This window comes from Stegodyphus dumicola, chromosome 1 (genome assembly GCF_044657685.1).
Source record: "Stegodyphus dumicola isolate Sdum_Otavi_A_Nest chromosome 1, ASM4465768v1".
Lineage (NCBI taxonomy): Eukaryota > Metazoa > Arthropoda > Arachnida > Araneae > Eresidae > Stegodyphus > Stegodyphus dumicola.
The window spans coordinates 100,185,599-100,200,201 of record NC_140768.1 but is presented as its reverse complement, the minus strand read 5'-3'; the positions used below and the strand labels follow the sequence as shown (position 1 = coordinate 100,200,201).

General features: G+C 36.5%; 1 protein-coding gene across 1 annotated transcript in view; it reads right to left on the bottom strand.

The window, feature by feature from the left end:
* Window positions 1-5,477: 5,477 nt before the first annotated feature.
* Window positions 5,478-14,603, bottom strand: part of LOC118205476 (uncharacterized) — an 82,989-nt gene continuing 73,863 nt past the window's right edge. The window contains exon 8 of the mRNA XM_085810938.1: window positions 5,478-5,667. Within this exon, the coding sequence (XP_085667064.1) occupies window positions 5,603-5,667 (65 nt within the window). The 3' untranslated portion in view covers window positions 5,478-5,602. The remainder of the gene's footprint in view (window positions 5,668-14,603) is intronic.

The following is a 14,603-nucleotide window of genomic DNA, read 5'->3' as shown; positions in this document are numbered from 1 at the left end:
ATAACGTTAATTTTAACAATAAATCTCTGGGTTCTAATCTTAGCAAAAAGGAAAATGAGATCTTACGTGAAATTCATTCTGATACTAATATCATTATCTCTAAAGCTGATAAGGGCGGACAGATCGTTGTTATGGACAAACACACATATATTACTGGAGTCTCTAAATTGATAAATGAAGGCCCATACTGCTCGATCCCTAAAGATCCTTCAACTTCGGACCTCATGAAAGTAAAAAGTGCTATTAAATCTTCCCACATTCTGCCAACTCAGTTGAAGAAATCACTTATTCCGCCTATTACTAATTGCGCTAGACTTTATGCTCTTCCAAAAGTCCACAAAACCGGTATTCCTTTTCGACCAATTGTTTCCAACATAGGTACTGCTTCATATCCTTTGGCCAAATATTTAGTTTCCAGATTTTCTCCTCTACTTGATAACAATATTCACACTGTAAAAAATTCTGTTGAAGTCATTGATAAACTTAAAAATATTTCCCCACTTCGTTCCATTATGGTTTCATTTGATGTCAAATCATTGTTTACTAATGTTCCGGTCGAAGGAGCACTAAATTGTCTTGAAACTAGGCTTCGGGAATTTCACTTCACACATACTGAAATTAATGAGTTGGTTTCGCTTACTAAAGTTTCTCTAAGTCAAACCCACTTTGTTTTCCAAAATGCATATTTTCGTCAAGTTGAAGGATTGGCTATGGGTAATCCTCTCAGTCCGGTACTTGCTGACATTTATATGCACTATTTTGAGATGAAATTATTTGATAAATTATCTTTTCGTCTTTGGATTCGGTATGTTGACGACACTTTCGCACTTTTTGACGGTTATAAAGAGGATTTATCCGAGATTCTATCTATTATGAATTCAATTGATCCAGCCATCCAATTCACTCTTGAAATTGAATCCAACAATTCCCTCCCCTTCCTCGATATTCTTATAATCCGCAATGAAACCGATTTTACCACCACTGTGTACCGTAAACCCTTTGCAGTTTGTTTACTACCCCATGCCAAGTCATGCCACCCGGTTAAGCAAAAAATGGCTTCATTTTACTATTATGTTTTCCGCGCGCTAAAAGTTTGTTCCTCTGAATCTTTGCTTACCAATGAACTTAATTATTTGAGAGCAGTTGCGATTGACCGTGGATTTTCTCCCGTGATTATTGATAAAGCCGTCAAAAAATTTTCAGATTCCCATCAAAGAAGACATTCCACTGTTAGAAATAATATCAATGACCTTGTCGTGCTTCCATTTTATCCTTCTGTTAGCTATAAAATTGCACGGATTCTCCAGAAATTCAATTTTCAAGTCGGTTTCTCCCCTATTAATAAAATTCACCCTTCGATTCTAAAAGATTGCGTTTCTGTCTTGAATTCTTGGGGAATTTATAGTATATCATGTCAGTGTGGTTTAAGATATATTGGCCAAACAAAAAGAGCGTTGAAGTTTCGTATCAAGGAACATGAATCTTATGTCAAAAAAGGGGAAATTAACAAGTCTTCAATAGCGTATCATAGCTGGACTTTTAACCATAATTTTGATTTTGGGTCTGCAAAAATCATCCAAAAGGCTTCTTCCATAGGCGAATTGGATTTTCTTGAGGCTTTTCACATTCACAAAGATTTAGAAAGTTTAGTTAATGATTTGAAGTCCAATCCAGTCCTTCCTAATGCCTTTAAAATTCTACTGTCTTAATTCAATTATTTTTGCCGATAGATGGCGTTACCTCCTCGCACTTGGTACTACCAGAGGGTATAAAAATCCGTTCAGTGGTTGCTTTCCATTATTTGAAATTCAGATTTTGAGCGTAATGTGCATTTGCCCCTCGCTCCCTATTTTAACTTCGCTAATATTTCTTTATGCTTGATCAGACAGCCTGGCTCAGTAAATGTAGGCGGCCAGTGCAACTCTGATTAAAAATCTAGTTATATCCACGTGCAGTGCTGATAAGCACCACGTGTTTCTGTGATTCCTATTTTCTTCTTTCTATGTATTTCTTTCTCCTGATGAGGAGGGGGGACCTTTAGCTGCCCTCGAAATCGATTGAGTGTTTCATTATACCTACGCTAAATATGAGGTTGTTTTTTTACGATTTTGATTGTCACATTAGCGTGTTTCTCTTCTAGTCTACATAGTATTATGCTTAACAGTCTCATTGAGATCAGGAAGCTTTGACAGTGAAGGATAGTTAGACAGTTATTTATCATAAATACAATTTATTATAATTGTTTTAACAGAATATAAATGTGTGTTAATTACACTGCAATTAATTTTTAAATGTGTTTTTAAATCAACAAGCTTTTTGTTCCTTAAATCAGGTAATAAATCAAAATAATGCAAGAAATCAGATCCAATAATATTTGTTGACACTTTACACACATAAAATGTAAAATTAAAATTACGACGAAGTCCAAGGTCAAAACTTAACGCTTTTTTTCCATAAACTGGAATAGGGGTACCATTTGCGGCAGAAAACGTCATAATAGGTGCTTGACGCGCTTCCTGTCTGGTTGCTGAAAGAAGACTGACGTCTGAGCCAGTGTCGCACAAAAATATTCTATTCGATTTCCTGTCTCTAATGAAAAGGCGACGAGACTCAGAGGATAAAAGCGCATGTCGCCACTACCCTTTCCCTGGTACATTTCCCTGGAATGTACATGGTGGAACACACTTTTTAGCTTTATCGCTAAATTTATGATGATACCAACAATAAGAACAGTTCGAAGCAGCTTTAGCTGAAGGGCTTCGCTTCCTGTTATAGCGATTTTCGGAAATACTGCGTGATCGTCGTAGAGACAAAACCTCGCTACGCAATTTGCACACTTTCTCTATCAGGGAATCCAATTTAAAATTCTCAGAGACATTGAGAGGTACACAGGAAGAAACTTCGCTTACCTGAGCGGGTGTAGCTTCCAATATTCTATCCGCGATACTGGCAGCTTTCGATGAATCGAGCGGCTCAACCGACGCTAGAATAGACTGAACATTTGGCGGCATCTGGTGCATGAATAATTCCAGGCACATTGTATTTTGCAGCTCGTCTAGTCAGTACTCGTAGAAGTTCTGATGGCTTTCTATCTTTAAGTTGCTCGCCGGTGAGTAATTTCCGTATTTCACTCGTACTGCTTTCACCACAGTGTTCCGTAATAGCAGCTTTGAGGTCTTCGTAAGAAGCATCTGTACGTTCCCGGAGAATGATATCTCTAACCAACACAGCAATTTCCGGCGGCAAATGAGAGACGCAGTAGTTAAATTTTGTCTTCGAATCCGTAATAGTCTTGGGTACGGCTAAAGCAAAAGTTGCTTCACACATAGCAAACCACAGTGCCGGGTCAATCGGATTGTAAATTGGAATCTTGACTGCTGCTGTTTCCTCCATGTCTGTGGCTGAAGGGAAAAACACAAAAGTTCTGGAACCAAGCTCTTGAACGAACAACCAGTATAAGCTTCATTCAAGTAGCCGGATCGCCATTTTATAGTCGTTGACTCCGGGTCACCATTTTATGGTGGCGTGGTGGTTATGTCTTGGTGTATCCTTGAATTGACATGACTCCATTTCCTTAAACGTAACTTTTATTCACACACACCATAACTTTAAACACAACTGAAATAAGAGAACGAATAACAAAACCACTAAACTAAAATTCAAACATCCTATGCTGCAGCTAAGGGCGAAGTGAGCGAGTTCACTGCCGCGCTAGCAGTTTTTACATAAACCACATGACGTGGATTGGCTGCGCACGCAGTCGAACATTAGATTGCCACAGGCCCTTTCCCTCGTACTTGCATCGCTTTAAACTCAGTAATTCTAACAACTGTGAGTACGATAATGAAGGTGATCCAGACCACTTTGCATATGAATGTAGGAATACCGTGAGCTTTCATTTACGTAAGCCCTCTCATGAGCACTGGCAGGTATGGACAGCTAGCGTTTTAGAAACAGATTAGCATTGACCAAACTAGAACATATCATTAGCTACTGCACAACAGCCCATATGACTGTTGCGCAGTCGCGGCATTAGCTCCACATCTGTCCAATTGTAAGATAGCTAGCCACTCCATTGCACTTCATAGATCTTTTCCATTTTGCAGCCCAGCATTTCTTGTAATTTTTTTTATTGTTTTTCAATTTTTTTGTAAATGTAGTGTATTATACCCATTCTATACAGCAATTTTAAATATATACCTGTAAGGATTAACTATTATAATATATGCCTAAAAAAGTAAATGTACACTTTGAAGTGATACGTAGTCTTTAAATGATTTCAACATGTGTCTTATATATGAATGTTAATATCATTATTTGCACATTAAATTTCATTATTGTCTAGTTTATCATTGCCTACATTAGTGTGCCTTCACCTTTTGTAAAATTATACTCTGATTTATTGTAAAACAACATCATAATGGAGTCTTGATTTTGATAACCTGTACTCTCTTCCTTGTATGCTCAAGAGCCTTGTATGCTCATGTTATTTCATTATTGGTAACATTTCATTCTTAATTTTATCATGCACTTTGTGTAACTCAGAGGTATATTCGGAATTGAATTATTCTTTTATATTGTCTACAATAGTATGCATTTTTATTACATTTATCTGTACATTAAGGTAGTTAGCTATTATATTGCACATCGTAGGTCTTATCCTTTTTGCAGCCCACCATTTTATAGAGTGATAACATACATTTGACTGCATTTTTGTCTCGATGCGTGTCGTTGTCTACTGTGGTGCTACAAGCACTATTGTGGACAATGATATGCGTCTGGATGGAGGTGCAGTTAAATGCAAACTCAGTTAATTGTAAATGCAGTTAAATATATTTATGTATTTGTATGCATGTTAATTAATATAGTTACATGTACTTATGTATTATATGCATTGTAAATGCAGTTAAAGGTACTTATGTAGTCTATGCATTGTAAATGAAGTTTAATGTACTCATGCAGTTAAATCTACTTATCTATTGAACATTGAAAGTACATTGAAAACATGTACTCTCTTCAAGAGCCTTATATGCTCATGTTATTTTAACACTGGTATCTTTTCCTGAATTATTCTGTTTATTAGTAGAACAAATCAGTAAGTGTCTCTTCCCTGAACACTGTACCTTCTTCAAGAGCCTTCTTTGCCTTTGTTATTACTATATATTTTTTTCTTTGAAAACACAGTAATGCTGTCTGTATTCTCATCCTAGTCCTTGGCTGGGGTTTGACCGGAAGTAGTTCAAATCCGATGAGTAGGAGAAAATTCCGTGTGGTACCTTGGTCGTGGAGCCTGCTCAGCGGCAAGTAGCTGTCTCTAAACTGTTTCAGCATGTGCTCTGAAACCGATGCGTAATCTTTTCATAGTTAATATTTATGTTTTTCAGTTCCTATATATTATATGCAAATTACACAGAATTAAAAATAAAAAAAGGAAAAAGCAGTATTTATGAAACATTCAGACGCTTTTAATAATCCATAAAATTTTAATGAAATTTTGTTCATTTAGAAGATACTTTAAAAACTCAATATAATTTTCAAAATGCAGTCACTCAGTTCGCCATTATTAATTAATTATTATAATACAAATGAGCTTGAACTAGACTCATTCTGGCATTCGTTTCTTGTTTATCATCTCTGGAATATTTTCTAACTTCTTGCTATTCAAACCTAAATAAAGACATACATAGATTAAACAAGAAACTTATTTATGTTTAATGATACAGCAAGTCTCAATTATATGAATTCTAGTTAAATATTGGCGAAGATTTTGGGTCTGACAATAAGAGACAGATGGAAGGAAAATTTTGAGAAATTTTCCAGTTCCTCTTTTCTTAATTCTTCATAATTTAGTTATTGGATACTTAAGATTTCTCGTTACTGCTGCCCTTATATTCACTTATCCTAACTTGCCTCACTTTCTCAAGAAGTATATGTTAGAGTCTGCTTCAATGTTTGGAGTTGGACGAAACATTTTGTGCATATTATTCATGGCATTCCCAAACCAAAGATTTTAGTCTAAGACGAGTTAATTATTATTGAATTAATCTCTATTTATTTTACTAAATAATGAAGAGTATGTATATATGTGATAGTAGTAACCCCAGGTAACCGCGCGGCGCCTCAGGCTATAGGGGGCGTGGTGTCCACCATCTTGGATTACGTAACAACCGAAAGTGACGATACCAGAGCCATCTTGGATTCCTTGCCGCGTTGGAATGACGTCATCATAGTTCCGTTTTGATTCTGTGGCAACGATTTTATGTTTTCAAAGTTTTTATTTTTTTGTGGCTACGAGCTCTGGAGCCACGTGTTTGGCATGACATCACTTTTAATTTATTATTTTTAATTATTTAATACGTCATTAATTTACTCTTTTTTAATAAGCATTTAATTAAATAGTACGTCTTTATTTTAATTATTACCTTTAATTAATTTTTATGGAATTTAATATTATTTTCCCTGAATTTTAAAAATAACTCCACGAGCGGGATTCGAACCCGCTATCTCTGAGATGAGAGACCTGAACGTTACCACATGGCTACCCGGTCGTCTTATCAGACTTGTTATTTGAAACCCTCTTTGTTCCTTTGACTTTTTTGCACCATGACGTCAATAGGCTGGGGAAAACCATGGACCTTATAAGAAATAGACTAACCCAAACGGTTTTTCACCCTCGTCTGAGGCGTTGCCGGCTGTCACCTTGATCACAACCGGAGAAGTAGGGACGACTTGCAGAAATTTAACATTGATTGCCTATTGCAGCGTGTATAATTGTCAAGAAAAAGCTAGTTGTAGCGCATCATTTCACAAATTAGAATTTCTACATATTTTCACTTTTGAAATTGAGATTAATTTTTAAAAATTTAGCATATTTATGAAGCATAATTAACGTTCCAAATAATTATAAAGCTATTGCATGCTTTCAGGACTGGATATTTTTTTTTTAACTTTTCCTATGCTGTAAGGAAATTTGTAACTACTTCTTTTAGAAAATAATATTTTAAATTTGAACTAATAGAAAATTTCAAACAAGCAATTTTCTCTTGCAATTTTTTATGCTTTTTATTGGTGTAAATAAGTAAAAAATACTAAAGTATTTTAAAACGAATTTTTAAAAGTTGTGTTTAAAATTCTAAACTGTGCTGCTTTTTTTAAAATTATAGATCAGTATTATAGCACAATTTCTATAAAGGAATTTTATTTCAGTCATATTTCATAATACTATCAGGACTTGTATTCCTCTTTACTTGCTTTGGAAACATGAACTGTCCTGACTCGGAACAGGGAGCTTACTCAAGCTATGTTCAATAATTTGTGAAGTAGACAATACACACAGGAAGGGTATACAAAACCCTTTATTTTTCTATCTTTACAGCGATTTCCGGAACTTCGGAATACAGAGACCAACCACTTGTGGTCTGAACGTAAGAATATAAAAATATTAACTAAAACTCTAACTAAACTAACTTTGGATTAATATACAAGTGCCTAACTTTGTTTTTGGCCTAAGATTGGCCGTTATTTAACAAAAAATCCGTATGTAGTACAGAGAGCTGCTAAAACTACGATACGTTTGAGATTATCAAGAGGACTAAACCTCTGGCCTTGAAGGCAACCAGCAAACGAGTAAAACTACTATGGCCAGCGGCCTGCTTTTAATAACTCCTTCCTCTCCTTGCTTGGCAAAAAGCCACAACTTAAGTACTTGGCGTCAGCAAGACGAATTTGCATAAATAAGTTAAAGCTTTTAATTCTGGCCGGAAGTAGAAAATAAGAAGTGATAGTAAAGATTTAAAACAAAATAAACGTTAGTAAAATTTAGGATCCTTACATACTTCCCGCCAGAGTTAATTAGTTTAAAACTGAGGTCTAAAACGACCTTGTTGAAAACTTTTAGCTCTAGAATCTAACGCGAGACCAATCTTTTACAAACATTTCTCTCTAGAAACTAGAAATTAAAAAGTCGTTTTTACATTATCCACTCCATGGACAAGTAGTTTTCATCTGTCCTGCATCTATAAACAGGAGTTTCTTAGTTGAAATCTGGTTCCTTCCAGAGATCTGGAAGGAAAACTACTTTAATGAAATGTTACACAATCAAATGGCAAGTAACATAAATATTTATATTTCTCCTTTAAAATTCTTATTTCATTCAACCTTTAACACATATTCACAATAATTTGCTCATTTTACAGTCACACCAATAAGTTAAAATTTTTTGGCATTACTCTACTATTTTCACTTTTAACATATCACAGTATTTCTTAACTTTTAAGATAACAGTTCACATTGTATATAAGGACATATTAACAAGCCGTTAATTTTACGCATTTTAAAACATACATTAGTAGTACATTGTTAACTTCTATTTTTTTCCAAGCAAGTGCCAATTCTTCTACATTGAAATACTACATTTCAAAACTCTTTCAGACTAAAACTTCTTTCTTGCCAGAATCTTTTGAATAAAATTTTATACAATAATTTTTACAATTTTCTTAAGGTGCCTTTCTCAAAGATTATCAATGCTTTTGCAATATTCAAGTATTTACACATTCCTATTATACATTAATTTTAGTTTTACTCGCGAGTAATTGAAAAACATAATACCAAAATAGGTAACAACTCATTTCTCGCCTTTTTGGCGTTAAAGGTAGGCCTCACATGAGGTAAAACTTCTTCAATTCTGCCACTTGCAGTAAGAATGAAAAATTAACTTAAGGTTTCAAAGTAACATAAAGTTTTACTTATCTTTGTGATATTCAGACATCCTTTTTTCTGCCCAGTCCTGGAAAGTAGCGAAGACTACAGTCTGGTTGATCTTCCGTCTTGTGCGAGTTCGCCCTTCGGTTCCTTCCTCAATGAGCTTTCTTTTTCTTCCAGTTCGGTCACCCTTGAAGACCTTCTTTTTAGCATCTGCCTGTGGTCTCGGCCGTTTGATGGCAGCTGGTCTTGGCGGAACCGGGACATCTGTCTCTCGTTGTTGCCTGGATCTCGTTGCTGGCTGTTCAAATTTTTCTTGCTTCTTTGCATCTGCAGCTGGTCTTCCTTCATCAATTCGTCGACATTTGCTGCGTAGACTCCTATCCGATGGGTAGATCTTCCGTTTTGGAGCCGTGTTATAGTTGCTGTCATTTCTCCTGGCTCTCTTTGCATAAGTCGTACTTCTCCCTTCTTCATTCTGGGGGTGGTCGTGCCCTCTCTTTTCTGGTCGGTGGAACGGCTTCTTTTTCTTGTTACCTTCAGTTTTCCAACGGGGGAACTTTCTTTTCAATTGCTCCTGTCTACTAATGGCTTGCCCTTGTGATTGTCGTTGTTCCACCTCTGGAGCTTGTGCCTGCCGTGCCGGATCCTGCAAAAGATCTTGAAATATTGGCATTTTGTTACGATTATAAAATGGTTTTATCACGATTATAAAATGGTTTTATCTGGTCAACGTTTGCGGTGCAGGTTTCACCATTCCTGGCTTTTAACACCACTACAGCCTGAGTTACTTTTTCTATGACATATGGTCCTTCAAATCGTGGATAAAATTTCGCAGTTTTATCTTCTGGTGCTGTAGAAAGTGAATACTTAATTTTTAACACTTCATCCCCTACTTTATAAGTTACTCCCCGTCGTTTCACATCTTAATAGAGCTTCTGTTTTCTTTGTGCTACTTCAGTGTTCTTTTTTGCTTCTTTAATTAATTTTTCTATATCGCCCATTTTAAATTCTGGGGCTCTTTGTTGAACATAAAATAATTTATCTAACGGCGTTATAATCTTTCTGCCTAAAATTAACTCAGCAGGAGTTTTGCCCGTCGTATCATGTTTTGTGGTCCTAAGAGCGGTCCTAAGGGCGAAATTCATTGACATAGTTATCCCAGCTTTTATGAAACTTTTTAACATAACTACGGATAATTTTCACTATATTTCTATTGACCCGTTCCGCTATATTTGATTGCGGCCGATACGGGACCATTTTTCAATGACGTATGCCCAGTTTTTGGCACACGGCTTCAAATATATTACTTACAAATTGAGGACCATTAACCGATATAACTTTTAGGGGCGCCCCGTATTTTAAAATATATTTATTTAAAATAGAATCAGTAACTAATTTCGCGGAGGCTCGTTTTAAGGGAACAATTTCGGTCCACTTACTAAAATGATCAACCATAACAAGGAGATACCGACTTATTTATTTAACTGACTTTTTGGGAAAGGGCCCAATAAATTGATGCCAATTATTTCATTTGGAAATTCCGATTTAATGCTATTTAGAAACCCAGCCGGGCGGAAATTAATATAATTAACTGCTTGACATGTTGGGCAGGACTGGACATACGCCCTTGTTAACTTTTGCAGCTCAGGAAAATAAACTGCTTCGCGTACGCGTTGGATGGTTTTTCGAATACCAGTATGAGAAGCTAAAGGGTAGTCGTGTAACTCCTGCAGTATATTTAATCTAAGACTAGCTGGGATAACAGGTCGAAATTCGTTGTTGGAATTCGTAATTTTTGTATAAAATAATATACCATCTATTAGTTCGTAATGGGCCGCCCTATTTCTTATCGCCACAATATCTTGGTGGCTAAAATTTTCAGGATCCTTTAAATAATCATAAATAATTTTAAATTCAGGATCCGTACCGAGTTCGGTTATTACAGTTTCTCGGGAATGTATCGTACACGCTGTGAGCATTGCCACCTTTACAGTATTACCTTCTTCATCTATTTTTATTCTGGATAGGGCATCTGCTACGATATTTTCCTTTCCGGGGGTGTGCTTGATTACCAGATTATACTCTTGTAACTTGAGTACCCATCTTATTAACCTTGGGGATAAGTTTTTCCCTGAGTACAATCTAGTTACCGCCGCATGATCAGAATACACTGTTATTGGCGCCCTTCCAAAATAGACTCGGAACTTTTACACTGCTAACAGAACTGCAAGTGCCTCTCTCTCAGTCGCGGAATAATTTCTTTGTGTTTGATTTAAAGTTCTACTAAAAAATGCCACGGGCTGTTGATTTTGCGAAAGTACCGCTCCTACCGCATAATCCGAAGCATCCGCTGAAATTTCTAAATTCTCATCGTTTTCAGAAAATTTCAAAACAGGGGCTTGCGTTAATGTTTGTTTTAATTTTTCGAAAGCACTATTGGCTTCGGCCGTCCACGAGAATCTTGCCTTTTTCCTTTTTAATTTTAACAATGGTTCAGCAATAGCTGCAAAATCTTTTATAAAGAACCTATAATATGAACAAAGTCCTAGAAAAGAAGAGAGCTTCTTCGCCGTATTTGGCGGCGGATACTTTTGCACAGCGATTATTTTTGATTCGTCCGTCTCGATTCCTTTCTGAGATATTTTGTAACCTAAGTATTTTAATTTAGGGCTGCAAACTTGCACTTTTTGACATTAACTTTTAGGCCGGCCTCATTTAATAATGAAAACACTTGTCTTAAATCCTGTACATGTTGGTCCAGATTATCACTAGTAATAATGATATCGTCTAAATAGATAAATGTGGTCTTTCCTAGAACAGGCCTTAGCACAATGTCCATACATCGCTGAAATGTTGCCGGTGCCCTTGAAAGGCCAAACGGCATACGCAAGAATGCATAACTGCCAGACTTGGTTATAAAAGCAGTCTTAGGCACATCTTCTGGTTTAACATCTATTTGAAAATAACCAGTCTTTAAGTCTAACGTAGTCATATATTTCGTAGAAGTTATGTTCCTTAAAATTTTTTCGATAATAGGTAACGGATATACCGGATATTTAGTCATGGAGTTTAATTTACGATAGTCAATTGCAAAACGCCGCCTTTTCGGATGTGATACTGGATAGTCATTATTTTTCTTACATAACACAACCTGGCTAGCATAGCTACTTGAGATGGGCGTTATGATCTTTTTACGTAACATATCTCGAATGTGCCACTCTATAATTTTTTCTTTATTATTATCATACCGATATGGTTTGTGGCGAACTGGCAGTGAATCTCCGGTGTCGATACTATGGTTAGTAACTTGAGTAAATCCGGGTATATCACTAAATAACGAAGCAAATTCACTTACCACTTGTCGAATTTTTTGTTGCTCTCCCTTAGTCCTTTGTTGCAGGTGGTCGAGGTTTAATGTGGGTGGTTCTCTTTTTTCTTCCCGAACTGGTTGCATGGTCAGCTTAAGGGAAGCTTGGCTGAAATCCAGCGTTGCTTCTGTCTCTGGAAGAAAAGCTATCCCTAAAATGACATGTGCTTGTAATTTTTTTACGATAAAAAACATGATCTTTACTTGCTCGTCCTTGATGCGTATATATAATGGTATTTTACCTATGCATTTGCATCTTTCTCCCTGCGCAGCTAACACTGTCGTATTATACGAATTATATATGCGGTATCTACGAAAATACTTCCTAAAAAAATCTTCTGCCACACAGGAACACTGCGCGCCTGTATCCATGAGTGCGGTGGCTGGGATGTTGTTCACCCAAACTTCAATCTTTGGAAGAGTCAAATTTTTCACAATAACTGTATTTAACTTGAAGGAAGAGGGGTTTTCTTGGCCTTCGGATTCCCGCACCCTCCTGTCAGCAGAAATCCGTTTTAGTTTAAATTTTCTTTCTTCCTTTCCATGCCTTCCTTCTTTTTCCGCTGGCCTTCAGACTTTTTTTCTGGCTTACTATTGAACTGTCGACGTTCGCCGGTTGTTTTTGGATACTCAGGTTTCCTTGCCCACTGATTCGATTTGCTTCCGTAGCCGTGTTCTTGCCTTTGCTGTGGTCTTGGCGCACCAAATTGGCTTCGCTGCTCATACTGGCGTCTTCTTTCAATGTCCGCCGTTCTTCTACTTTCAAACTGGATTGCTAGCTGAAATAACTTTTCCAGTGTAGTCGGATTCCTTAATTCAATAAAGGCTTGTACTTGGGGAAGTAACCTCGGCAAAATCACTTGGATTATCTCAGGATCCGGACGGCTTCCATACAAGAGTTTAAAGACGTGAATTTTTCTTAAAATAAATCTTGAGAGATTTTCAATTCGTTTCTGGTATATGCTGAAGAGTTCCGCTTCTAATTTGGAACGATTTCTTACGACAGGGAAGGCTTTTACTAAGGCAGTCTTGAAATTTTCGTAAGTATAGGTGGGGCTTCCCGCTTGACCCAAGAGGTTTCTGCCTATACATTTGAACCAATTAAGCGCTTGGCCCCTCAAAGCGCTGGTAGCTAAGGTGACTTTCTGGAACTCATGGACTGGATACAGCATGAAGTGGTCATCCAATTTTTCCAAAAAACTGGTTACCGGTGAGTTTCCATTAAATGTTGCTTCTGGTTTCATCGATGCGCGCATGGTCTGTACGATGTACCCAAATCCTTCCAGGGCGGCAGCTGACATTTCTGGATTCTGAGCCGCTTCTGCAGGCACCACAGGTTCTTCTTGAAACTCGACCATGGTTATTCTTCTTCGTCGGGCGCCACTATCAGGACTTGTATACCTCTTTACTTGCTTTGGAAACATGCACTGTCCTGACTCGGAACAGGGAGCTTACTCAAGCTATGTTCAATAATTTGTGAAGTAGACAATACACACAGGAAGGGTATACAAAACCCTTTATTTTTCTATCTTTACAGCGATTTCCGGAACTTCGGAATACAGAGACCAACCACTTGTGGTCTGAACGTAAGAATATAAAAATATTAACTATAACTAAACTAACTTTGGATTAATATACAACTGCCTAACTTTAAGATTGGCCGTTATTTAACAAAAAATCCGTATGTAGTACAGAGAGCTGCTAAAACTACGATACGTTTGAGATTATCAAGAGGACTAAACCTCTGGCCTTGAAGGCAACTAGCAAACGAGTAAAACTACTATGGCCAGCGGCCTGCTTCTAATAACTCCTTCCTCTCCTTGCTTGGCAAAAAGCCACAACTTAAGTACTTGGTGTTAGCAAGAAAAATTTGCATAAATAAGTTAAAGCTTTTAATTCTGGCCGGAAGTAGAAAATAAGAAGTGATAGTAAAGATTTCAAACAAAATAAACGTTAGTAAAACTTAGGATCCTTACAATAAATACATCATAGTGATAAACACTTTTGACTCCTTAATTTTTATACACTTAATTCTAATATTAAAATTGTATTTAACCGTAATAATTAATTTTGCTTGTATTTTATAGTGATTATTTTTTAAATTTATTTTTAGTTCTGCGTAAGATTTTTATTTACTGTTAATTTACTTTATTAGCTCGAAACGGCATTTTGCGCTGTTTCACTATAAATAAATGTCCGTGTCTCCTTGCAAATTGTTGTTACCAAATATTACCGCCCCGTATTATATTTAAAGAAATTAAATAATGAAGAATCTGCATGATTACATGTTTGTTTCTCGTACTGTGACAAAAACGACGGTAGTATCTAGAGCCATCAAATTTTGAATAATGTAATCCTCCACCCGAACATGGGCATCTGGACGGCCGAATTTCGAATTACTTTTAATCTATTTCATATTTTGTAAAATTTTAACAAATTTTTGATTAACAAGCTCAACGAGTTCAAAGCGAGCAATGGTAACACTGTACGGAAAATAACATTTTTATCTCCAGTGTGGAAATTCTAAAGATAT